This window comes from Tachypleus tridentatus, unplaced genomic scaffold (assembly GCF_004210375.1).
Source record: "Tachypleus tridentatus isolate NWPU-2018 unplaced genomic scaffold, ASM421037v1 Hic_cluster_1, whole genome shotgun sequence".
Classification (NCBI taxonomy): Eukaryota; Metazoa; Arthropoda; class Merostomata; order Xiphosura; family Limulidae; genus Tachypleus; species Tachypleus tridentatus.
Genome location: NW_027467777.1, coordinates 15,917,965 through 15,945,132, shown reverse-complemented (window position 1 = coordinate 15,945,132; position 27,168 = coordinate 15,917,965). Strand labels below are relative to the sequence as shown.

Below are 27,168 nucleotides of genomic sequence, written 5' to 3'. Positions count from 1 at the left end.
ATACGAGAGTTTGTTTATTTTTTGCAAAGCTACATGGGGCTATCTTACTAACTGTCCCTAATTTAGTTACAGAGAGTTGTTGAATTGTTTGTTTTGGAATTTCGCGCAAAGCTATACGAGTGCTATCTGCACTAGCTGTTCCTAATTTAGGAGTGTAAGACTAGAGGGAAGGCAGGTAGTCATCACCACGCACCGCCAATTTTGGGCAACTCTTTTACCAACGAATAATGGGATTTAGCGAAACATTATAACGTCCCCACGGCTGAAAGGACGAGCATGTTTGGTGTGACCGGGATTCGAACCTGCGACCCTCAGATTACGAGTCGAACGCCTTAACCCACCTGGCCATGCCAGGCCGTCACTGTTGAACCAGTAATTGTTGTACGTCTAAACAACTCATGTTTATATATTACGTTGTATAAACAAAAACGCTTAGAATACAAAATATTGCTACAATTTGCCACAATTTAATCAAAAATGATTGCATATATAAAAAAAGAAAACTATTATTAAACATTTAAATATTAATGGATGTGTATTTTTCGGTAACGAAAAGCTAATATAATTAAATATGTTTTCTTATATGAATTTCAAAATACTAATCTTTCGAATGAGAATTTCTCAGGAAAATCGAAAGGTCAGTATGTCGTTTTTACTCTGGTGTCAGATGGATTTTTTTCTTTCATTCCTCTCTATACAAGAATTAGGTTCGATTTCCCTCGGTGAACTCAGCAGATAGTCCGATGTAGCTTTGCTATACGAAAACACACACACACACACTATAGAAAAATTGTGCTTGCATTGTATTAACCGAAGTAACCTAATTTCAGCAGCTGAAAAATATACCGTGGGCAACAGCCGTTCGTCTTCTACTTTTCAGTTTATCTCCTATAAGAAAAAACATCAAACATAAAGCTTATCCATCGTACTTTCTTTGAGTATTGTCCAATGACAATAAAACTATAGAAACTACCGACAGGTAACCCACTTTTAAAAGTGAAACTTGTTACCTTCAGAACTGTTCACGTGCGTAACAAGAGCCTTCAATGCCCTCTAGCAAAGGAGTCTCCAAACAGCTAAGCTGGCCTAGAAGTATCATATAATGATGAACTGGAAATTTAAATATTTCAAATTGGGGTGTGGTGGTTAACCAATAATAGTACTAAGAACGTTGGTTGACCGGATTTATTATATGTCAACGAGAAAGTTATGTTGACTGAGGGAAACTAATACGTGTATCTGCGATGATTCTCTCACATATATACTACATTATTCCGTAAAAGACCTGCCAAACAAGACACATTTTATACGTTCTAGATTTCGAAAACAAGTGATTTGAGAAAAGATTACCAGAAAGAAATGGGTACAATCTGCCTGTATATGGACAATGTGGACAGTTACAAGAAATAAACCTGAAAAATGAGGGACGTGCTCGAAACGAAACCGTAGCCTTTACGACAAAAGATTCTTAAACTAAGTTAAATTTTATTGAACACTTAAGGAAATTCTATAGACTCTTTATCTCATTGGAAGTTCCATAGGAGTTCACAGAAATCTGTCATTCGTTCAACTTTCGCGGAAATGAAAAGAACAGTTTATTCGAAACGTTAAATTTTACTTCAAAAGATAATGACAACGCATTTGTAAATAGAAATAATCAAATATAAAGAGCTTGTAGTATAAAGCACACAGCAACTACTAGTGAACTATTTTATTTATACAAAACGTATAAAGTTATATATATTTATGAACGATATAAAAATGACTAAAATATTTTTAAAAACTCTTTATTTATTAGTTGATTTAAAAGAAAGAAATAAAACCACAAATACACTGTTTTAAACTTTTAAGTATGTCTGGTTTATCAAAGCATTAATCTAGAAACTGAGGAGAAACTTGGACGATACGAAACTGGTGTTTTTATGTAATGCTATTTATTTCTTTAAATCAACAGTAATAAATAAAGAGCTTTTAAAATATTTTAAAGTCGTTTATGTTAATCACTTCATTCAGCAAAATATATTTATTTCATTGTATACATACACACACATACACATATATGTATAAAATATAACAAATCCCATGTCACAATTAGCTAAAAGTTCAATTTAAGCAACATTGGTTCTCAAACCGTCGGATAAGGTTAATGATACACTCAGGGGATAAAAATCTATAAAAAGTGGATTTTATCATTAATACACAGTAAAGAGTTTTTTCTCAGTTTCAATGTTCTAAAATGTTTTATTCTGTTTGACCTCTATAAATGTCGAAAACTATGTTTATCTTTGCAAACAGGTTGGAAATATCGTATGAAATTCACGTGGATATTTAAATTTTATATTTATTGCGCCAGGACTGTCTTCTATTGTCCCTAGGTGTGAGCTACTCACTGGAAGGAAAGCAGTCAGTCAGCAACACCCTATCACCCACCACCCTCACCAAGGGATTGATTGTAGCTCGTATAACACACCCATAGCTTAAAAGTGTCAGAAATATTTTGTGCTATTACTTTGATTCCAACTCGACTCATCAGCTCGGAAATCCAGATCTCTACTAGAGGACAAATCAGTGCCCATATATATGCCATTTCTAATAGAGTATTTTAGTGGGTATACATATGAGCACTAAGAACCGGTACTATAAACTGTAACAAAGCGACAAAAATGACGAATACTTTAAGTGTTCAGCCTTTTGAGATCTAATAATTAAAGTATCTTGACAGATAGAGTTTGTTAAACTACAATCATTGCACTGGTGTAAAACAATTCGACAGCCTAATAAACTAAACAGTTACCTGCATTAAAAGTTTAAAGTTACCTATACCTTGAACTATCGCTGCAAAAATAAAGTGAAACACAAGGAAGTTTGGTTTGAGTTTCTTATAAACCTTCACGAGAGCTATCTGGACTAGCCTTCTCTAATTTAGTAGTGACGTATATATGGAAGGCAGCCAGTTAGCACTATCCACTGCAAACTCTTAGGCTACTTTTGTACCAATAAATAGGGATTAACCGTTACATTATGATGCCCCACTGCTGAAAGGGCATGTTAGATAACGGGATTCGAACCTACGACTAGAAAATTGAAAGTCGAGCACCCTAACAGCCGGATCATACTAGGTCTTCATCAATAGATAATCCATGATTGATGCAAAAGATGAAACCATTCGTAATTATTATTCCAGCAAACTTATGTTGAAGAACTTGGTGTATGTTTGTTACCATCAGACTTGGAAATTTTATTGTTCCATGCGTTTGTGGCAAGTCGTTGTCACTTCTTGTGAAACATTAACATACCAATCAAAAGGACAGCAAACTTCGAAGTTGTTGTTACAGTGAACTGCCTAACAGGTTACAATATCACTTGCTTGTCTATGTTGCCACAACACGAAAGTAATAAAACACAAAAATATGGTACTTTTATATTTCTACCCTAAACGTAAACAGGTTACGTCGTTTTACACTTAGGGCGTTTCTGCACATTCAATGGTTATAAAAAATCCAGTTCCGTGTTTGTCTTGTATCATATACAAGATGAATCCTGTGAAAATCGCTGTCCTTTATAACCTCCACGTTCACCAACAGTAACTCCACAAACTCTACCCTAAACCAACATATTTACACCAGAAAATCCTATTTATTAAAGCTATCGTAAAAAACACGTAATAAAAATAAATGGTAAAAACAAGTATTGAGATGTTCCATCGATACTTATAACTTATTGAGGGCCCCCCGCTAGTACAGCGGTATGTCTCTAGATTTACAACGCTAAAATCAGGGGTTCGATTCCCCTCGGTGGGCTGAGCAGATAGCCTTCGTGGCTTTGCTAAAAGAAAAAACACACGCAGAGTTATTGAGGATATTTATTTTAGAGTATTTACTCGAAACTACACAAATTACTACCTGCGTAGCCTTCTCTAATTTTGAACTGGTGGACTAGATGGAAGATCCAAATCTTAATATAATGTTATGGGACCTAATAGTCGGATTTGACCATCATCGTTATAATGCACTTAAGCCTTAAAGTGTGGAAAGAATGTTCTGAAGCAACAGGAAATAACATATTCGGAGCCGTCCACAAAGGAAAATGTGGAGAAATGAATTTTAAAAAAATTAGTGTTACATTCATAACTGATTTGTTTCCAATATGAAACAAGTACAAATATAATATTTCGTTTTAGTTGTGTTCTTTTATCATTTGTCGTTTATAGAAAGTATGCTTCAGATTTTAGTTGTGTACTTTTATCATTTGTCGTTTATAGAAAGTATGCTTCAGATTTTAGTTGTGTACTTTTATCATTTGTCGTTTATAGAAAGTATGCTTCAGATTTTAGTTGTGTACTTTTATCATTTGTCGTTTATAGAAAGTATGCTTCAGATTTTAGTTGTGTACTTTTATCATTTGTCGTTTATAGAAAGTATGCTTCAGATTTTAGTTGTGTACTTTTATCATTTGTCGTTTACAGAAAGTATGCTTTAGATTTTAGTTGTGTACTTTTATCATTTGTCGTTTACAGAAAGTATGCTTCAGATTTTAGTTGTGTACTTTTATCATTTGTCGTTTATAGAAAGTATGCTTTAGATTTTAGCTGTGTACTTTTATCATTTGTCGTTTATAGAAAGTATGCTTTAGATTATTTATCCTCATTAACTGATACACTCCGTTAAAGTGATATTAAATAAATAGCTGTACTTAGAATACCTAGCTAAATACTGTGATTTTAGCATTAGTTGGATCATGACGCTACGCAAATCGTTTATAAAACATTGCTAATTATTATTTTGTTTGATTTAACTTTCGCGCAAAACTATACAGGGGTTATCTGCGCTAGCCATCCCTAGATGAGCAGTGTAAGACTAGAAGTAAGACAGTTAGATCTTACCACGCGCCGCCAACTTTCAGAATTACTCTTTTGCCATTCCCACTATTTGCCGGCTGAAAGGGTATGACAGAGATTCGAACCCGCGCCCTTCAGATTGCGAGTCGAGCGCCTTAATCACCTGTCTACTAATCATTCTCACATGTTATTAACTACAAATAACCATTATTAAGACTTTTAATTATTTCTAGCTTAATTATTCCTTTCTACAAATAGAACATTGAAAATGTTACAAACAGCGAGATCTTTACTAGCTAAGAACATAAATTCGGACAGTTTAATGATAAACAATGTACAATTATTTGCCTTTAACTTTTTCATGGGAAGACTTGTACAATATCTTTTTTACTTGAGTCTGACATTTCAATTGAGTATAACAGTCGAGTTTCTTAATTTTCGGATTTTTGTGTGTCTCGGCGTGGCCAGGTGGATAGGGCGTTTGGCTCGTGATCTGAGGGTCGCGGGTTTGACTCCCTGTCACAACATACATGCTTGCTTTTTTAGACGTGGAGGCGTTATAATGTGACGGTCAATCCCATTATTCGTTGGTAAAAGAGTAGCCCAAGAGTTGGCGGTGGATGGTGATGACTAGTTGCCTTCCTTCTAGTTTTACACTACTAAATATGGGACGGGTAGCGCAGATAGCTCTCGTGTAGCTTTGCGCGAAATTGCAAAACAAGCATCATAGTTTTTGTTACAATAATCTTCATATTAATCTCAGGTATCGTAGAAAAATTACACGTTTTGTGGAAATAAAAGTTGCAAGATGTGCTATTTACTGTCCGAATTTTAAAACTGTATATATACCTTTTAATGAAGAAATTCTTAAATACGACCATGTATTTTGTAATGCAATCTGATATTCTGAAGAATAGATATTATTTTCCTTACTTCCTCAGACTATTCAAGTTTGTAGGGTTACTTAACCACAGAGACGACCTAGAATGTATGTGGGCTGTAGTTTGAGACAATGTCTCATTACAGTGACCTGAGTAGACTTTAACGAGTGTTCTAATCAAACAACAACGGAACTAAATATTTCACTTTTACACTTATTACGGTTTTTTGTGGCTCTTACAAAATGCCATTCAATACAGTTGAATAACAACCTTTACGTCAGGGTTTATAATTTTTGTTCTATTTGTTGGTGTTATAAGTTCTGTCATTATGCTGCACATTGATAAGCTCCACGATCGGCGATATAAACTTCTGGATATATTAGTCATATTCAGGGCTTCTAGTGATTCACGGCTCTTGTTATCATCCTCAGCAAATAAGATTTTCATCTCAGGGCAAAATGATAGAAAAGAGAGTGGATAAATAATTTTTAACTGGTATTAGTTGTGTAATAATAAAAGTCATAATTGTATGTTTATGCATATACACATATATGTTTTGAATGAATCTTTTAAAAATAATTGTTTGTTTGGAATTAAGCACAAAGCTACACAACGGGCTATCGCTACTCTGTCCAGTACGGGTAGTAAAGCCCGGTTTTCGTGGTGTGAGTCTGCAAACATACCACTATTCCACTGTGGCTTTTGAAATGACACATTTATGGTTGGGTGATTGTTTAGGCTGTACAATGTGCTCCCCAGTGGCACAATGGTATGTCTATGTACTTATACCGCTAAAACTGGGTTTCAATACCCGCGATGAGCAGAACACTGATAGCCCATTGTATAGCTTTGTGTATAATAACAAACAACAGTTGTATCGCACTAATGCCAGATACCCTGAACTTAACTAAACATTCAACATTTAAAACTCATTAACAATTACTTAGTTTTATAGACATTTTTTGTTATCTTAATATAGAAAGTAAAAAGCTTTTAACAAAGGAAAGTCTATTTGTATTACAAACAAAACACATAAAATAGTTTTATTGTTTCTGTTTATAAATGGTAAATTTACTTTTTTTTTTACTTTGCAGCATACACTCTGATTTCGAAATATGTTATAATGAATAACAACTTTATTATAAATTGAAACTAAAATAATTTGTCTGTGAATGTTAATACTTAATGTTTGAATACCTTGTCTGTAAGTATTAATACTCAAATCCTTAACCGTACGTAACGTATAATATATTAAGTTAAAGTTTAAAAACTATAACTAACACCTGCCCAAACAAAGCCAGAAACGTACCTGACTTACAGGTCCACACGAACATGCTATTTAGATCCGAGAAGAATAAGCATTAGGATTATATTTGCCATTTCTTGCTTTTCGTATTAGGCCTCTCTTGGAAATACTAGCAGAGCGATGTACAGCTCAATCATATCTCTGAGATCAGATATATTTATTACAACCCTCGTGATCTCCTTATCAGTATAGGCTTGAATAACAAGAAGTATTATGAAATGTTTTGGTAACTCTGTAAAATATTAGGGCAAAAATAGCAATTTATAACCAACAAACAGGGTATTTTTAGACGATTTCCAAGGTGAGGCATAGTGATGTGTACTCCTTCACTTTTCCAGCCAGTTTGGTTTGAAACTGTATCTCCCCTTATATACTAACAGGTTATTGAATATTTAAATAATTAACCATGACGAATTCTGTACTATGAGAGGGAAGAATACACAGATTATCTGCGCATCATTCTGTATTCCCCATGGATTTTTATGTCAGCGTGGTTTACTCGTTTAACGCTATATTAGAATCAGTGCAGGGTTTTTTTCCTCTGATTTGCATATCTGGTAGCCTAGATTCACAAGGAAAGTAGACTTATTGTTTAATATTAATGATTATTTAGAGTGTTGTAAAGACGTACAAAAATCACACGTTTTCCTTCCAGAATCACAATCTAGTTTATGGTAATATTTGTTATGTATGATTAGTTTAAAACAGCTAACTCTCAGGACATTATCAAGCGTGTCAACCGAAGTTTTATTTTATTTACATCTGAGAAATCTTCAACGAAAAAGTGCTGAAAGTTAGATATTATTAGATTTATTCAGCATTACGAAGCACAAAACATAGGAATAATCGAAAATGAACAAGTCTTTTACCATTGGTCGAATAATGATAAGTCAAAATAAGTAAAAAAAAAAGTGCCATGAAATGTATTCAGAAAAAAATACACTCGAAAATAAACTGAAACCTCTTATATTAAACATCCAAAACAACATGTATGTATATTTAACAGGTCTTTGTTTTAGTGATTTTACAAACATGTGTGGTATTTGTTTAAAAAGAGATACACTGATGAGTTGTTCATCATTGCTATATACATACTCGTAGACTCATGTCAACACTTTTTGTCTAGGGTATACTGGAAGCTAGAAACCTAGATTTTGAGTGTTTTTACGATAAAATCTGGTCCAAACCCTCCCTTCCCTTAGGGTAAACTTTCACCGCTCCCATCCTCGTGCATCATTTTTTTTTCATCATGCTTTTTCACTTCATGTCAGCCTCATTATTCTTTCATCAAAACTAGGCCAAACCTTAGTATAAAAGATGCTATTTCTTGAGCAGTCTTCAGAAAATCGACGGTAAACGCACTTCGTCAAATATTCTACTTAGTAAAAGTCTTCCTGTACGAAAAATGTCTAAGGTAATTTTCTGTTGAAGTTTAAACTCTATTTATGGCTGAAATATATGGAATAAACATATAACGTTTTCCCTAGTGGCAAAGTTTCACACTAGAAAGTTGAAATAAACTTTCGAAAATAGTTAATGAATTCTTACAAGCTTTATTTTTTCCATTTATATATAGCGTATTCAAACTACTACAAGGAAGCATTTTAAATCAGATTCAACAGTTAATTTCTTTGAAATATTACTCATATTCCTTTAACATTATAGCTACACTAACTTGCAGGGAACTGAATATCACATTGAAACTATAAAGATTAAAACTGTTAATCAGTGAGAGCTCCCTCTTTTGTTATAAAAGTCACATATATTAATAATGCTGTTTTCTTTACTTCTAGCTCATTGTACTGTGTATGCTGGCTACAGCTGCCTATGCTGGTTATCCATTCTACGCAGCCCCAGCTGTCAAGGTTGTACATGCTCCTCTTTACAGCTACCAACCTAAACCTGTCGTCGCTGTACCGAAACCTGTCGAAGTTGTAAGTTTTCATTCTTTAATTCTACCAAAATAAAATTTCATTAATCTCTCAGATAAAGAGTTACAAACAAATACATCATAGACACATGATGCTATCGTGTACACAGCTAAGCCTAACCTGCACTCGTTCTACATTGCACTTTCACAATAACATAGTGTGAACCTCCTATAACTTTTCATGTCCAATAATTCTATAAAAGCGCCTTCTAACGGCAGAATAACGAGAGTACGTAAAATGTAATATAAGATGAAACGTTCGGTCAGCAACATTTTCGGGGGGAGCATGAAGGTAGAAAGAATTATTTTTACAGCATTTGTTGTAACATTGTGCTCTTTGAATATATTTACTAGTGTATTGTCGACTACAATGGTGGCCCGGCATGGCCTAGCGCGTAAGGCGTGCGACTCGTAATCCGAGGGTCGCGGGTTCGTGCCCGCGTCGCGCTAAACATGCTCGCCCTCCCAGCCGTGGGGGTGTATAATGTGACGGTCAATCCCACTATTCGTTGGTAAAGAGTAGCCCAAGAGTTGGCGGTGGGTGGTGATGACTAGCTGCCTTCCCTCTAGTCTTACACTGCTAAATTAGGGACGGCTAGCACAGATAGCCCTCGAGTAGCTTTGTGCGAAATTTCCAAACAAACAAACGACTACAGTGAAAAGCAATATTAAAATACCTCATTTTAAATGTTTAATTTAAGAAAACTGACTTTGCCTATTACTTCAAACTGTGTATTATACTAATTTTTTCTTTACAGAACATTAAATTTTATATCATAAGTAAATGCTAGTTTTTTTCAGTTATTTCAGTAAAGTAGTTTTATACGTTTTATGTTATAAAGAAATACTATTTTTTTTTTCAATTCTTTCAGTAAAGTAGTTTTGCAATACAAAATCTCACACAATCATCAGCGGCAAATAATAATTATCAAAATAGTTTGCTGTAGTTCTTACGAAAGTCCTAATCATTATTGAAGCCAAGGACCAAAGAGGATTTTTTTTTGAAGCACAAAACTACTTTTGGGTTATCTATGCTGTGCCCACCACGGATATTAAACTATGAATTTTAATGAGATAAGCATTAAAGAATTATCCCTGATATTTTGGGAGGCGTTTTATTCGGTTATCAAAATTGTTGTTCTTTTATTTAATTTAGAATATTAACTAACACGTTTGGTTTTATGTCTACCGTAAGGACTTTGCTCGAAAGTACAGTAAATAATTCTGGAACCTTAATAAAAGGATTGAGATGGTTAAAGAGAACACACACACAAAAAAAAATACAAGAGACGAAATAATTTTATAAGCTAATAAGTACTAAATCGTATTTTTACCTGTGATATTATTCGAGAATTACAATTTAATCATTTTCAATCGGTAAAATATTAAACACATTATGAAGTTTTCTCATAAAAACCATCTCTGCCACCAGGAGAAACCCCAGCCTTATGACTTCAGCTACGAAACTAAAGACGAAGATGGTAACACCCAATCCCGTCAGGAGTCCGGAGACGGATCTGGTGCTGTTAGTGGCAGTTTCTCCTACACAGACGCTAACGGACTCTTCCGGCGAGTAAATTATGTGGCTGATGCCGATGGTTTCAAGCCTTCCATCGAGACCAACGAACCAGGCACTGCTAACGCCAATCCTGCTGATGTCCAGGTAACAGCTCAGGAACCTCCTGCAATCCAAGTCAAGGCTGCCCCAGTTCACAAAATCGTCAAACTGGTCCATGCTCCCTACTACCACGCCCCCTTGGCTTACGGCTACGCTCACGCTTAAGGAAGAAAATTACTTGGTAAAATAATGACTTAGCTTCAAACATCGTTGTCTTTAACTTCCATGTGTGCATTCTTTTCAGTTAATGTCGTTAGTTTTTGTATAATTACTCCTTGGTGATACCCAAGTTTTGTTTGCTTTGTGATTAGTAATTTATTTGCTTCATGTTTCTTGAAATGTTTTAACAACATAAAACTTTTTCTGCTTCCATACTGCACGTAAGAAAAGTTTTGTAATAAACTGTTCAGAAATCGATATTTTTAATTTTGCGTCATTTCATTGGTGTCATAAATAATTTTAAATACAAGAATTGAAACAAAAAGCTCTTAGCTGAGTATTTAAATGCTAACGTTGAAAATGAACAGAAAATTCACCTTTTAAACGAAAAAAAGCTAAAGTCACAACTCGCCAAAGACTTCGCATTAACATCATTAATTTCACATTTCATTTACAATTTAAAAATCCACACACTTCAAGCGATCCAGCGTTATATACCTACATATTAAAATAACTGAAATAAAACTATTCTCAAATCAGAAAGAAACTTATATTGCGTTCATTCGAATGTTCCATGTGCTGGTGTTCTGTAACTTACCAGTCAACAGTAACGAAGGAAACTCGCTTTTTATTTAATTATTTAGAATATTTTTTGTGTACTTAACCTTCATTATCGCTTTCTTGTCTTTTCATAAAACTCGAATGATAATATATTACTTTCAAATATTCGAACAAAAATACGCAATGGTGACCTGTATAAGTCTTACCTAATTTTGAAGACTTAGGCGAGAGGGAAAGCAAACCAATCAGTTTCACCCATCACCAATTTTTGGAATACTCTAATAGAATGATCGGATTTGACCATTACAGTCCAAAGTACGGAACTCGATTTTCTTTTTTTTATGCGGTAACAGGATGCAAACCACGAACTCTCAATTTCAGAGTACTGTATGCTAACTACACTTCTCTACATTTGGCTCTAAATTCTAAATTTAAAATACTGTAACAACAGTGATAAATATTTCGATGTTTTTGAAACTGGAAAGAAAAAATGTTTTAGAGAATTAAAAATACTTTATGTTAGAGTCCATACATTTAAAATATTAAGTTTTTAACCCCAGTTTTCACATTAGGAAGTATAGACAGTTGTATGATAAAACAATATACCTTATGCAGTGATCTAATACACCTATTGTTCTTTATGTTCTGTCAATAACTACAGTGTACAGAAACATCGTGAAATAAAATATTATTTTTATTCAACATACATGCTCGCCCTTTCATTAGTGGAGGCGCTACAATGTTAAGGTCAATCCCATTATTCATTAGCAAAAGAGGAGTTCAAGCTTTGACGGTGAATGGTAGTGGCTAACAGCTTTTTCTCTAGTCCTTCACTGCTAAATTTGGGACGGCTAGCGCAGATATCCCTCGTGTAGGTTTGCACTAGGCCCGGCATGGCCAAGCGTGTTAAGGCGTGCGACTCGTAATCTGAGGGTCGTGGGTTTGCATCCCGGTCGCGCCAAACATGCTTGCTCTTTCAGACTAATAATTTAGTTCTCAAAGTTATTAACAGTTGTGAGAAGTTTCTTTGTTTGTTTTCAATTCCGCGCAAAGCTACTCAACGACTATTTGCGCATGCCGTTCCTAATTTAGTAGCGTACGACTAGAGGGAAGGCAGCTAGTCATCACCACCCACAGCCAACTCTTTGGCTATTATTTTACCAACGAATATAATGCCCCACGACTGAAAGAGTGAGCATGTTTTGTATGACGGGGTTTCGAACCCGCGACCCTCAGATTGCGAGTCGAGCACCTTAATCACCTGTCCACTAATCATTCTCACCTTCTATTAAGTACAAATAGCCATTATTAAGACTTTTAATTATTTCTAGCTTAATTATTTCTTTCTACAAATAATACATTGAAAATGTTACAAACAGCGAGATCTTTACTAGCTAAGAACATAAACTCGGACAGTTTAATGATGAACAAAATGTAGAATTATTTGCCTTTAACTTTTTCATGGGAAGGCTTGTACAATATCTTCTTTACTTGGGTCTGATATTTCAATTGAGTCTAGCAGTCGAGTTTCTTAATATTCGAATTTTTTGTGGCCCGGTATGGAGAGGTAGGTGGTTAAGGCACTCGATTCGTAATCTGAGGGTCGTGAAATGGGATAATTTCTGCTCAAAACTAAACGATAAAACTGACCCGAAAAAATTCTGAGGACACCTTAAACGATTCACCAACGACAATTCAGCCGCAAAGAAATATCCTGCACTTCAACACAACAATACAACAGCACACACAAATAAAGAAAAAGCTGAAGCTTTTCAGCGCAACTACAAAATACATACATACAAAACTCATTCTGATCCAGATATGAATACATATTTCTACAACAAAGCCACGATTAGAACCAATTTTCCCAACGAGTATATCTGAGACAAATACAAGACACATCACAAACAACGAAGACACGATACTAACGAAAGAAATATCCATACATGAACTTCTCAAAGCAATAAAAAAACACAAAAAACAAATTTCCGGATGAAGATGAGATGCAAGCCATCCTTCTAAAAATGGGCATAAAAAAAGGTAAATTGTTTGACCACTTAAAGGCACTTTTAACCTTATCTCTATCTTTTGGATACATACCAGTTTCTTGGAAGCATGCTAATATATTAATGTTCCATATGGAAGGAAAGCCACCAAATAAACCTAATAGCTACCGACCAATCAGCCTGACCAGCTGTGTAGGCAAAATTCTTGAAAGAATAATCAGTAATAGACTCTTCACATTCTTTGAGATAATATTAAAATTACCAGAAGAACAAAATGGATTCAGGAAATTTAGACAAACAACTGATCACTTAATCAGATTAACTGAAACTATAATAAATAGCTTCAATAAAAAGAATGCACTGTCGTTTGCTTCCTTGATATCGAGAAAGCATTTGACACTGTATGGCACGATGGTCTGAGGTTCCGAATGAATTAAATGGGACTACCGTGAGGAATTATTCGCTGGCTATTTAACTTTTTTGGAAAATAGAGAGTGTAGAGTGATTGTTGAGGGCACCTTTTCTGAGTACTTTACTCCAGAAGCTGGTGTCCCTCAGGGAGGGGTGGTTAGCTCTATACTCTTCATCATATATGTAAACAATATACCACTGAAGGATCCAAATCATGGATTCTCCTCACAGTTCGAAGATGATGTGGCAGTCTGGAAAAGTGCCACAACACCAACAATAGCAGCCACAAACATACAACCGCAACTAAATAGAATAAGCGAATACTGTCAAGAATACAAAATAAAAATAAATACAGCAAAAACATAACTTGTCGTCTTTACAAAATTGACAAAATACAAAAAAACCTACAGCCTGAAATATATATGAATGGAACACTTCTTCAGACTGCCACATCGGCAAAATTTCTTGGTCTAACCTATGATTCAAAATTAACATGGCTTAACCATGTAAATGAAATTAAAAGTAAAGCCTGGCGAAGAACCAACTATGCTAGGAGTCTAACTGACAAGAACAGTGAAGCATCAACAAACAATATACTAAATATTTACAAAACATACATTTGAAGAGTAATCGACTATGCAGCTCCAGCATGGATAACTGTAAGTGACAAAACAATTAAAAAACAAACTACAAACAATCTAAAACCCACTCCTCACAACAGCATATAGAGTTCCCAGAGCAACATCTTCTCAATTTATACATAAATATTCAAACATACCAACCAAACCAGAAAGACTCCTACATGATACAATAACGTAGTTTGATAAAAATTGGATGAAAAACGAATTACTATGCGAACTAGACATGTACCTCATACATGATGAAGCTAGTCCTAAACACCTCTCCCCGATCAATATATATTTTAAACATAAAAATAAATAAATGAAAAACTATATAAATAAAAAGTAATAAAAAAGTGCCACCAACAAACTAGACATCTTATTGATAGAGCAAAACAATATATATACATGTATGTCAATACATGGACATTGCCCTGTAAAAGGTCGGAGTATTTCAGCTCACTCTGACCAAAGAAAGCAGTAACTAATACCATCAAACACTGCATGGCCACACAAGTACAGGAAGGATGAAGAAGTCAAAGAGCACCTGACCCTCCAGAGTGCGTACATATTATACCGAAACCCAAGAGAGAGAACCCCCATCACACCAAACATGCTCGTCCTTTCAGCCGTGGGGGGCGTTATAATGTTACGGTCAGTCCCACTCTTCGTTGGTTAAAGAGCAGCCCAAGAGTTGGTGGTGGGTGGTGGTGACTAGCTGCCTTCCTTCTAGTCTTACACTGCTAAATTAGGGACGGCTAGCTCAGGTAGCTCTCGTGTATCTTCGCGCGAAATTCAAAAACAAACCAAACCAAACTTATGTCCGAGAAGATAAATTTTCTTTAACATTTGTTTTAGTCTAATTTTATTATTTTAAAGGCATGCTTAAGCGGTAACAGCAGGTAAATTTAAAAAAAATTGAATCATAAACATTTACTTTTTCTTATATTCAGGCATTCTTTTATTAACTTGGATTAAACACCTAACTGTATATTATAAAACTCAAAATCCAGGTGTAGTATTATTGATCGACAACAAATAACTGGTGTGGTTTATATCACTCAAAAGCTAGGTACACGTTTATTAAAAGGTTTAAACAACTAACCATACATTATTGAATTCGAAACCCAATACACCCGGTGCTGAGTTTCTAAATTTGTGAGTTTTATAATTATGTTTAGATGTATCTATATTAAGTTTCTATGAGTTATAGAAGTCTGATGACCAGGACTGAAAGTGTTTCTTTGTTTGTTATTGAACACAAACCTACACAAACGGCTATCTGTGCTCTGCTCACCACGGGTATCGAAACTCAGTTTTTAGTAGTATGAGTCCACGGACATACTACTGTGCCACTTGGGGGCGATTAAATGTGAAACTACCATACATAATATGCTACCAAGCTTTCAAGAGATCACACGTAAACGAAACCACGTGCACATGTAGTTAATGGCCGACTTTTGACAACTTTGTGAGCCCATGTGTCTCTGTTTTCTGGTTTAAATGAAATTAGGTTCATTGTAATACATTTGGATAGAAAAATGAAATCATTTGATTCTTCAAAGTCTGTAATTATGATAGTTTTAACTCTTTCATTTTTCTAGGCTTAATATTAAAATCAAACACGTACAATAAATATATTTACTTTATTTAACTTGGAGAAATATTTTGAAAAGTAGTAACATATTGATATATATGTGTGTGTGTTTTTCTTATGGTAAAGCCATATCGGGATATCTGTTGTGTTCACCGAGATGAAATCGAACCCATGATTTTATTGTTGTAAAACCGGATATTTACGGCGGGGTACTGATGTATACATGTATGCCACCAGAGAAAACCTCAACTATAACTCCCCCAGCGAGAGGACAGAAATAGGGAGACAATACTCGTATCGGGAGGACAAGAACAGGGAGGTTATACTTCCAATGATAGGACAGGAACAGGAAGGTAACACTCTCACTGATATGACAGGAACAGGAAGGTAACACTCTCATTGATATAACAGGAACAGGAAGGTGACGCTCTCATTGATATGATAGGAACAGGAAGATAATAGGACAGGACAAGAAGGTAATACTCACTGATATGACAGGAACAGGAAGGTAGCACTCTCATTGATATGAAAGGAACAGGAAGGTAACACTTTCACTGATAGGACAGGAACAGGAAGGTAACACTCTCATTGATATGACAGGAACAGGAAGGTGACGCTCTCATTGATATGATAGGAACAGGAAGATAATAGGACAGGACAGCAAGGTAATACTCACTGATATGACAGGAACAAGAAGGTAGCACTCTCATTGATATGACAGGAACAGGAAGATAATAGGACAGGACAGCAAGGTAATACTCACTGATATGACAGGAACAGGATGAGGGTCTTTTACTTTAAAATCGTGGGCGGCGAGGAATCTATAGACCCACGATCTAGAGTTAGATGTAGGGAGAAAGAGGAGTACCCTGAGAAAACCCAGTTCCACTAGTGGCGCCAGTAGTAGCTATTCATGTATAAATAAATACCTAGTGAATTATGGGATTGATCTTGAGCCCTTCTTCTCGACCAGTGAGCCGTGATGCTAACCCGACTCTGTTCCTGTGACAGCTTGGAAAAGATATCTCTGTTTACAATACCTCAACATTTATCCATTCTCCTACTGCTGTGTGTATGTTCAAGATCACGCTCATTTCGAAACTTCGTAACGCATCTTAAATGCCGTTGGCAGAGAAAAATAACCAACGTAACGCATATGATTAAGCGCCTATTTATCAGATTCTCTAACTTGCGACTTGTTTAGTTTGGTTTGTTTTGAATTTCGCGCAAAGCTACACAAGGGCTATCTGCGCTAGCCGTCCCTAATTTAGCAGTACACGATCAGAGGGAAGGCAGTTATTTATCACCACCCACCGCCAACTCTTGGGCTACTCTTTTACCAACAAGTAATGGGGATGACCGTAACGTTATACCGCCCCACGGCTAAAAGGGTGAGCAAGTTTGGTGTGACGGAGATTCGAACCCACGACCCTCAGATTACGGGTCGAATGCCTTAACCACCTGACCATGCCGGAACTTTGCATGTGGTATTATTGCGAACAGTATTTCAACATTTATGCTACAATAACAGAGTGTTCAATATATGACCCTACCATATTTTGTGTGTTTGTGTATGTTAAATTTCTAAATAAATCTTTTATATTTAGGGACCCAAAATAATAATAAAAACGTGTGTTTTATAACTTTTTTATTGCATTGCACGATGTATTAATTTCATTTACTCCCTGGACCCATCATTCACTCCTTTCAAACAAGGCTTTACATTGTTATCTAAAATGATTTAGGCTGTAGAGTAAAAATGTTGTTTTTGTTTTGAAGTTAAGCACAAAGCTACACAATGGACTATCTATGCTCTGCCTGTCACGGGTATAGAAATCCGAATTTTAGCGTTGTAAATCCGCAGACATTCCGCTGTGCCATAGGGGTACAGTAAAGGATGAATGACACTACTGTTATTTTGAATTGTTGGGAAGGTCAGGGAAGACAGCTTTCAAATGATTCTTAAATACAGTTATCAGCAAGTAATGAATCACGAACTCTTTTTTCCTAAGCTGTGGATGTTTGGTTTTTATATTATAGTTAAAACAGAATAAAAAGTGATGACTGCTACTTCGCTTTAAATCGTTTTCACCAAATAAAAGGATCATGTTACCGTTTTTTTACGAATTTTACAATGGAATTGTATGGCCTAATGATTAGGGTGTTCGACTTGCAGTCATTATATCTGTATATAAAAAACTTACTAAACGTTCACGCACTGTTATCAGATGTGTCACGTTACACAGATTGTATTCTGTCAATACTGTTGCTTTTTATTTTGTTTTTTACGTTGAATGCAAAATTAAACGGAATTCTGCAAATACGTATCTGTATTTTTGTTTCCATTATCATTGACGTCTTTCTGCATTGTAAATACCATCCCTGTAGTTCAGCAATATGTTTAAAATCCTACAATGTCACAACTCGATGGTCGATTCTTGAGGCCATCCCTGTAGTTCAGCAATATGTTTGAAAGCCTACAAAGTCACAACTCGATGGTCGATTCTTGAGGCCACAACAACACAGATAGTTCATTGCGCATTTTAGTGCTTGACCATAATAACCGTATTAAAACATGACGTTCTGTGACACGTAACTGCAGAAATATAGTTATTCGTTTTTAAAAATATTTTCCAGTACAATATATTTTCCATTTCATTTTGTAATTACAAGTACTAGCTTAGTATATTTTCCTTTGTAATTACAAGTAAACTTGGAGAGGAAATAACTGAAGAACCTTTGTCATCAATGCCGTACTTAAAGTCAAAAAAGAAAAAAAGTTACATATCACATTGTAGAAGTAACAGCTGATTGTAGGTTAAACAAATATTTATTTATTTAAAAATAAAACACTTTTATTACCAGGAATACAAGTAAGTGATGAAACCCTCACCCCAAAGCTTTATTGTATATAGTACCTGTTTTCGATAAATTTTTCTGTGTAATGAATTATTAAAAATGTGTTTTTGTTGGTTAAGTTAACATTTTTAAAGTTTTCTTTTAAAATGTGCAGTAGAAGAAAGACTATATAAGTGAAGTAATAATTATATAGTTTTTGTCGCAATGTATATGTATGGGTGTTTTTTGAAAAAAGCCACATCAGGCTATCTGCTGAGTCCACCGAGAGGAATCGACCCCCTGTTTATAGTTGTAAATCCGTAGACTTACGGCTGTACCAGAGGTGGACTTGTCACAACATCCGGTAAAATTTAGTTAACAATAACATCGTGTAAATAACTATGTCCACCATTCAGTGTAGCGAGCAGAGATCCTAAAATGTGTACAGTAATCATAATTAACTAGCCCGGCATGGCCAAGCGTGTTAAGGCGTGCGACTCGTAATCTGAGGGTCGCGGGTTCGTATCCCGGTCGCGCCAAACATGCTCGCTCTTTCAGCCGCGGGGGCGTTATAATGTGACGGTAAATACCATTATTCGTTGGTAAAAGAGTAGCCCAAGAGTTAGCGGTGGGTGGTGATGACTAGCTGCTTTCCCTCTAGTCTTACACTGCTAAATTAGGGACGGCTAGCACAGATAGCCCTCGAGTAGCTTTGTGCGAAATTCCAAAACAAACAATCATAATTAACTACTAAATTAACACTCAGTGGTTTTGTTTTACTCTAAGTGATTTAAAAGCTATTTAGTCGAAAAATGTACCTGAATGATTAATTATTTAATTATACGTTGTTGAAAGAAACAAAGTTATTTGTAATTGTTTTATTTACGACTTATTTCTAAAAATACGTTTGGTAAAGAACTAAGCTAATTCTAAGTGGCAGTTTTATTTCAAACATTACAAACAAGTTGAGTAAATAACCTAATTAAATTAACGTAATTCCACCTTTTTTTTTTTTTACATTCCAATTACTGTTATTTCAGTTTTTCTTTATTTTTAGTAAAATAAACTATAACTAAATTATAAAATATTATCTATTTTCGATAAAATGACCCAGCTCCGTCTCAGACACCACAGTGTTACGGCTTAATAATTAGTTGTCAGCTTTGTCGGGAACGTTTTCTGTATTTCCTTTGTTTGACGTCTTAAATAGATTAAATTTATAATAATAACTGATTGCATACATAAACACTGTTTTAAATCTTTAACCAAGTGTAGAATCAATACCTTATGTTAAAACTTGCATATATTTATACACAACTAAGTGTTTAAAATGGAAAAAAATTAAATATCCATTTTTAGTGAACATTTTAATGCAACAGAATTTTTATTCAATGTTACCAATTCCACGTTTAATCACCAGAGATGAGGAATATTCACCAAAAACAAAATATTTAATGAAGTAGAATAGCGAGAGACCACATAAAAGACGTAAATGAGAATGATCTTATAATTAATAAACCATTATTCTCCGAGGACTTAAGCCTATAATATTTCCTACAAACCAAATATATTGGCTCGGCATGGCCAGTTGGGTTAAGGCGTGCGACTCCTAATCCGAAGATCGCGAGAAATAGACAAGTTACAAATACTTTTTGTGCCTGTGACTTAATAAATATATAACATTTATCTGTCTAAATATCGAATATCTCACATAGACACAACTGTTTTTTTTAATCATGCTATAGTATAAAATTCACACTAATATGGTTAAATTATTATAAATACACAATAGTTATGGGAAGTAATAGTACTGAAGAAGCTGCTACGTTCTTTTATGACTGTTGATTGGGTGTTTGAAAAAGTCACATTGATAAAGTAACTATAAAAATGTTAGATTCCTTAATGGATTTACTGTTATATCAATTCAAACTGTGTATTCCATTGTGCACCCGCGAAATCTTTCACAGTTTTAAACCTAGCAAACCAAACTTGGCAGACGAAATTGGGGTGGCCCAGAGGATGCTTTTATCTTCAGGCATAGCCTCCATAGCAAGGAAAGGGGGTCAAAAATACACCTAGAAGACCAGCTAATCTTACACTAAGTTTTAAGCATCGCTGAGTCCGACTATTTAGTCAGAATTTTGTGTTGTTTCGGAATCGAGAAGCGCAATAATTGAAATGTGTTCATACCCCCACCTACGCAGGTGTCATGGGCGGGTGTCTTACCTCCCACCCTCACCTTGTGGTAGCTATACAAAATTAGGTATTGTGGTTATTGTTATTATTGAATATTTAAAATTAACCACAAAGCTACACAACGGGTTCTTTGTGCTTTGCCACCATGGGTCTCGAAATCCGGTTTTTAACAGTATGAGTCCGCAGATATACTGCTGTGCCACTGGGGGCAGGTATAGTGGAGAAATTTAATCAGTACGCTGGGGCCTCTTTGTATTTAGGTTAGAGTCAGTAGGGCTAGACCAAAAGTGATGTAAAAGTTTAGTAAAAACAACTGACCTTCAGTTTTTATTATTTTTGTACGATAAATAGAGAGGATCTTTATAAGTAAGAGAATAGTTGTTGATGAAAATATTATAACTATAAGGTAAGGTTAGTCTTAAAGTTTAGAGACTGAAGATCATTCTCGTAGCTCTTGTTTTTTAGGACTTTATTTTGATGATCAGTGATTGCTCTTTACAATCTGTTTGTTTTGAATTTCGCGCAAAGCTACACGAGGGCTAGCGCAGATAGCCCTCCCTAATTTTGCAGTGTAAGACTAAAACGAAGGCAGCTAGTCATCCCCACCCACCGCCAACTGTTGGGCTTCTCTTTTACCAACGAACAATGGGATTAACCGTCACATCATAACGCATCCTCAGCTAAAAAGGGCATGCATGTTTGATGTGATGGGGATTCGAACCCCGAGTCGAGTGCCTGAACCACCTCTGCAGGGCCTCTTTACAATCTGATTCATGGGCTTACTTTGATGTTATTTCATAAATCTGAGTTTAAAGTAATATAAATCTGACTACTTGTCATGGTCAATTATCAAGTTTCGACGCTTAACGAGAAATTAGCCAGCTTTTTCCACTGAAGTTATACGATGTCTTCGTTGAAATACTAAAGTCCAAATTTAATTTACAGAAGTTAAATGGTTTGTAATATTTGAAATCTAGAAATGTTCCTGGCCGGATATCTAGTTTTCCGATTAAAAGCTTTCGAGAATTATAGTATATTAAATGTAGCAAGCCAACAATACTAAACTGTCCCTTCGCGCGTCAATTTCTAAACTTTAAGGCAAGGTTCTCGAAAGTTCAGTTCGCAATAACACTGGCATTTACTGGTATTTTACTTACACAGATAATACACTGCTGATTCTTACACTCGGGAACCTTTTACAGCATTAGAAAATTAGCGGAACTTTCGCAATACACATATAAAAATGTAAGTTACACACATGTTTAAATATATATCTAACTAAAATAAACATTGATATTAAAATTAATAAATATTAGTAGCTGCGTTGTAGAATTACTGAATATTTTGTGTTTATGCATTGGTTTCTGTGTTGAAATTTAAATAGCAAACATAGTTGCGAGTTTCAATGCATATATTCGTTTATATTTGGGTAATGACAGATTAAAAGGAAGACTAAAACCCAGTAGCACTCACCGCCAGCTCATGGACTACTCCTACTGATTAGTGAGACTTTATCGCCACTCTAATAACGAGCCCGTCTCAAAGTGTGGACCACGAATTTCTTTCTTTTATTTTGAGTCATAAACATCAGATAACCAGTCCTACCCTTTTGTTACTAAGCCACGCCCGGTAAATACAGAAAGGTTGATGTTGTCTTGAATTAAGCACAAAGCTACACAACGGGCTATCTGTGATCTGCCCACCACGGGTATGGAAATCCGGTTTTTAGCGTTGTCCGCAGACATACAGCTGAGCCACTGGGGGGCAAATACAGAAAGGAAATATTAAAATGCTAAATTTTAAATTTAACCAACTTCACATAACAAGTGGTAAATGAAGAGCTCTTTTCATTCTTCTCATTAATTTACGATATGTTTTCTCAAGATGGCTGGTATGGGTATTAAAACTTTAATTAAAATATAGTTTTAATACGTTAACGTGAAGATGACCTAAGAAGGTCGAAACGTTATTCTGTACTTTATTTTAATTAAAGTTTTAATGCCAGTATCAGCCGTCTTGAAAATACATTCTTACTTCAAGTGGGTTTCTCGTCATCACGAATCAGTTTACGATATAACAAACTCAAACTACTTACCTTCAGTTTCATGCTCTATCTTTGTGAATATAGTTTCAACTCACCAGTAAAAAAATCAATATAAACAAGAACTTAGAATCGCTGATATAAACTGTACACTTGAGTCAGCTTCTACCAACATGCTGCAAGGAAAAAAGGCTGAAGAGTGAATGAGAACACCAATCAGAAGAACCAGTTGAAAATCCTAAATAGTTACGCTTGCATTCGGTAGGTGGCGAAACAAGTGGTTTTTGCTATATTTCCCATTTTTCTGTTTTTTAGCTCAAAGCTATACAGTGAGCTTTTTTCGTTCTGCACACCGCGAGGAATTAAACCCTGGATTTTAGTATTGTAAATCTTGAAATTTAACAAAGACAACCAGGGTGAAGACGTACAACAAGTGAGTAGGAGAATCTCCGAAAATGGTCGGTTGTATTTAATTTGCCTGGGAACAATTTAGAAAATAAAGAAAAGAAAAAAATGGGGCCTATCTCAATGAATATTTAGATATAGCATGTAATGATACTATAATTTTTAATACAAAATGAACAAAACTTTTGTTGCTAAAAGAAGATTCTCCCTGTAACACAAACACACACAAAAGTTTAGAATGTTTCATGAACTGGATACAACTTACATGGGTTGTGATAGTTATAAACTTATATCGGTCAAATTTGAATTTAAACTTTCAGCTATGACCTATATGTTAGGAAATTACAGTAATAAGACATTGACTGGGACTCAAAAGGCTGTCTCTTTGCAGACATATCATCCTTCCCTGTAGTTAAGCGATCTTTTACTACCATTAGTCTATTTTTTAGTGTGTCAAGTTTTGTGTTTGTTCTAAAAAGTCACGAACTTCAGAACTATTCACGACTCTCTCTTATATACTGGTTACAATAACTTGCTTCTAGAAGTCGCTGTTACCAAAAAACATATATTCGTTATATATATGTGACGTACTTCAGTACTAGGGTCCAACATAGGTGCTCTACTCAGAACAAACTTCTAAAATCTATGTGAATTACCTTAGAAGAAAATGTAGAGACTGATTAGAAAATGAAGCAAAAAAGACCTTCAGTACCTATTTGAAGGTAAAAATGGACAGTCACTTTTCATCATTGTCATGAATACTTGACATAATACTCATCATATTGATTTCCTTAAATACGTAGATTGGACAACCAATAATATGCCTATGACTGACGTTTAAGATATTCAAAAATTACATAGGCTTAGGCATAGTGTTATGGTTTGATTGCAGAATCGCATATAAGAAAGGTTGGATTTTCGAGTTACGATATTCTGCTGAACACGTTGCGCTTTTTGAGCTGTGAGGATATAACTATTTGTTACAATCAATATCGCTATTCGATTATGATGAGTCGCTTATTAGGCGGAAGGTTCTGATGAATGGTGGTTTTCCCTCTGGTTAGCAATTTTAAATTAAGAATCGCTATACCAGATAAGAGTCGCGGGTTCGAAACTCTGTCACACCAAACATGCTCGCTCGTTCAACCGTTCATGTCAGGGTCAGTCACACTATTCATTGGTAAAAGAATAGTCCAAGAGTTGACGGTGGATGGTAATAACTCGCTGCCTTCCCTCTAGTTTTACACTGCTAAATTAGGAACGGCTAGCGCAGATAGCCCTTGTGTAACTTTGCATGAAATTCGAAAACAAACAAACGTTATTGGTTAATAATAATACATCACAAAATGGTTCAACAAATGATGTAAACTTCCATTCACATCTAATAGGTATTTTAAAAAAATATCTTATTGGTAAGGAAATAAATCAAATTATACAGGTTTTATTTCTCGCCAAATAGAATAAACTAATTCAAAAAATTAATAATTTTTGCGGATGGTTTGTTTTTTCTTAAGTAGAAAGCTACACAGTGAGCTACTTATCTTGTGCCAGTGGAAAGCTACATAGTGGGCTACTTATGTTGTGCTAGTAGAAAGCTACACATTGGGCTACTTATGTTGTGCCCATCATGAGTTCTTTAATGGTATAATTCCTAAGATTTACTGCTGAACCACTAGGTACTTTGTGGATGACCCTTTGAAGAACCTTATCTCCTCCGCTCAGTCTCGGGATAGGAGTCTAGAAGACCTGGGAGGGCCAGATTCCAATGACCTCTACTTCCCACCAATCGTTTCGTCATATGTTTTTTTCTTAGTGCTTTAAAGTGTGAGCTATTACATTAATGGTTAATGTTGTTTCGATATTTATTATTAATCCCCCTTCAACTCGTTTGGTTTGTTTTGCATTTCGCAAAAATAACTACACGACTGATATATATATATATATCCTAGCCGTCTCTAATTTAGGAGAGTAAGACTAGAGAGACGGAAGATAGTCATCACCACCCACCGCAAACTCTTGTACTACACTTTTACCAACGAATAGTGGGATTGGCCGTCACTCATAAAGTCCCCACGGATTAAGGGGAGAGCATGTTCGGTGGGACGGGGATTCGAACTCGCAACTCTCAAATTGCGATCTCAGGGTCCCTAAAGTCGTACCTGTCTTATATTGGTATCTTGTCAACAAATGTGAATATATTAAAAAATTGTAAACAACACGCGTTTTATTTCAACAATAACTAAATATTATTATCTAGAGAGAATGCAGACCCCCGCATGGCCAAGTGCTTAGGGCGCTTGACTCGCAATGCGAGGGTCATGAGTTCGAATTCCCGTCCCACGAAACAAGTTCGTTCTTTCAACCGTGGGAGTGTTATAAAGTTTCAGTCAGTCCCACGATCTGTTGGTAAAAGCACAAGGGGTCGGCGGTGGGTGATGATGATGTGTAGTTGTTTTACCGCTATTCTTTACTGCTAAAGTAAAGACTGATAACACAGATAGCTCTCGTGCAGCTTTTCGCGAAATTCAAAATGAACTGAAGCCGCTTCAGTCTAGGGTGATGTTTTTAAAACTTCTAAAGAAAAACCCAAGGTCAGTAACAGATTTTTTTTTTTTAGTATACTGTGATCATCATGAACCCAATTATGTCTTTGATAAAAACAACAAAGAACAGGTGGGAATATTTTGTTTTTACAGGAAGCCAGTGATTGGTCAAAATGAGACAATGGATAGAAAAATAAAATCAATTCTTTACGCTAATGAAATTCAGTTTTCAATGGTTTTGGAATTTTATAGTATTGTTTCTATTTCAAAAATATATTCATGTAATTATTCTTTATACAAAGTGGTAAATATTCCAAGTCATGTCAGTCAATAATTCTTTATCATTATACATCCTCTGAAGACTGTAGTAATTACAGTCAGTATTAGTAAAAATATGTTTATGTACGTACATTTAACTAAGTTTAGTTCCATTTAACAATTTCTTGAACGACTAAGTGGAGTATTACAGAATTAATCAAAATTTGAAATTTGGACTACTTAGCTTCTCAAACTTAGACATTGTGCTTCGTACGCTAGTACTGATCGTAGTTCAGTGAAAAAAACTGAAACCAAATGCTTGCTCAAATCAGCTTGAAATCTAGACAGTTTTAACTAAACGCGCTTTTTTAACAAACAGGTTAAAAGAACTATTTACGCCAAAGTCATATTTAAGGGCATCTGGTAACATCGTGGTTGTTGGTGCGGTTGATGAAAGCGAAGCTATCATCTTTTTACGTCTTCCCCATGTGGAAGATTGTTTGTTTGTTTTTGAATTTTGCTCACAACTGCACCAGGCTTGTCTACGCTAGCCGTCCCTAATTTTGCAATGGAGGATGACAAGAGGAAAGGCAGCTAGTCATCACCTTCCACAGCCAACTTTTGAACTACTCTTTTACCAACGAATATTGGGTTTAAATATGACATTATAATGCCCCTACGGTTGAAAGGGCGAGCACGTTTAGATTTTGTTTGTTTGTTTTGAATTTCGCACAAAGCTACTCGAGGGCTATCTGTGCTAGCCATCCCTAATTTAGCAGTGTAAGGCTAGAGGGAAGGCTACTCTTTTACCAACTTAGTGGGATTGACCGTCACATTATAAGGCCCCCACGGCTGAAAGGGCGAGCATGTTTGGCGCGACGGGGATGCGAACCCGCGATCCTCAGATTACGAGTCGCACGCCTTAACACGCTTGGCCATGCCGGGCCTAACATGTTTAGAT

General features: G+C 35.5%; 1 protein-coding gene across 1 annotated transcript in view; it reads left to right on the top strand.

The window, feature by feature from the left end:
• The first annotated feature begins 8,304 nt into the window (after positions 1–8,304).
• Positions 8,305–27,168, top strand: part of LOC143241691 (uncharacterized) — a 42,601-nt gene continuing 23,737 nt past the window's right edge. The window contains exons 1-3 of the mRNA XM_076484922.1: positions 8,305–8,438; positions 8,818–8,958; positions 10,387–10,734. Of these exons, the coding sequence (XP_076341037.1) occupies positions 8,430–8,438; positions 8,818–8,958; positions 10,387–10,734 (498 nt within the window). The 5' untranslated portion in view covers positions 8,305–8,429. The remainder of the gene's footprint in view (positions 8,439–8,817; positions 8,959–10,386; positions 10,735–27,168) is intronic.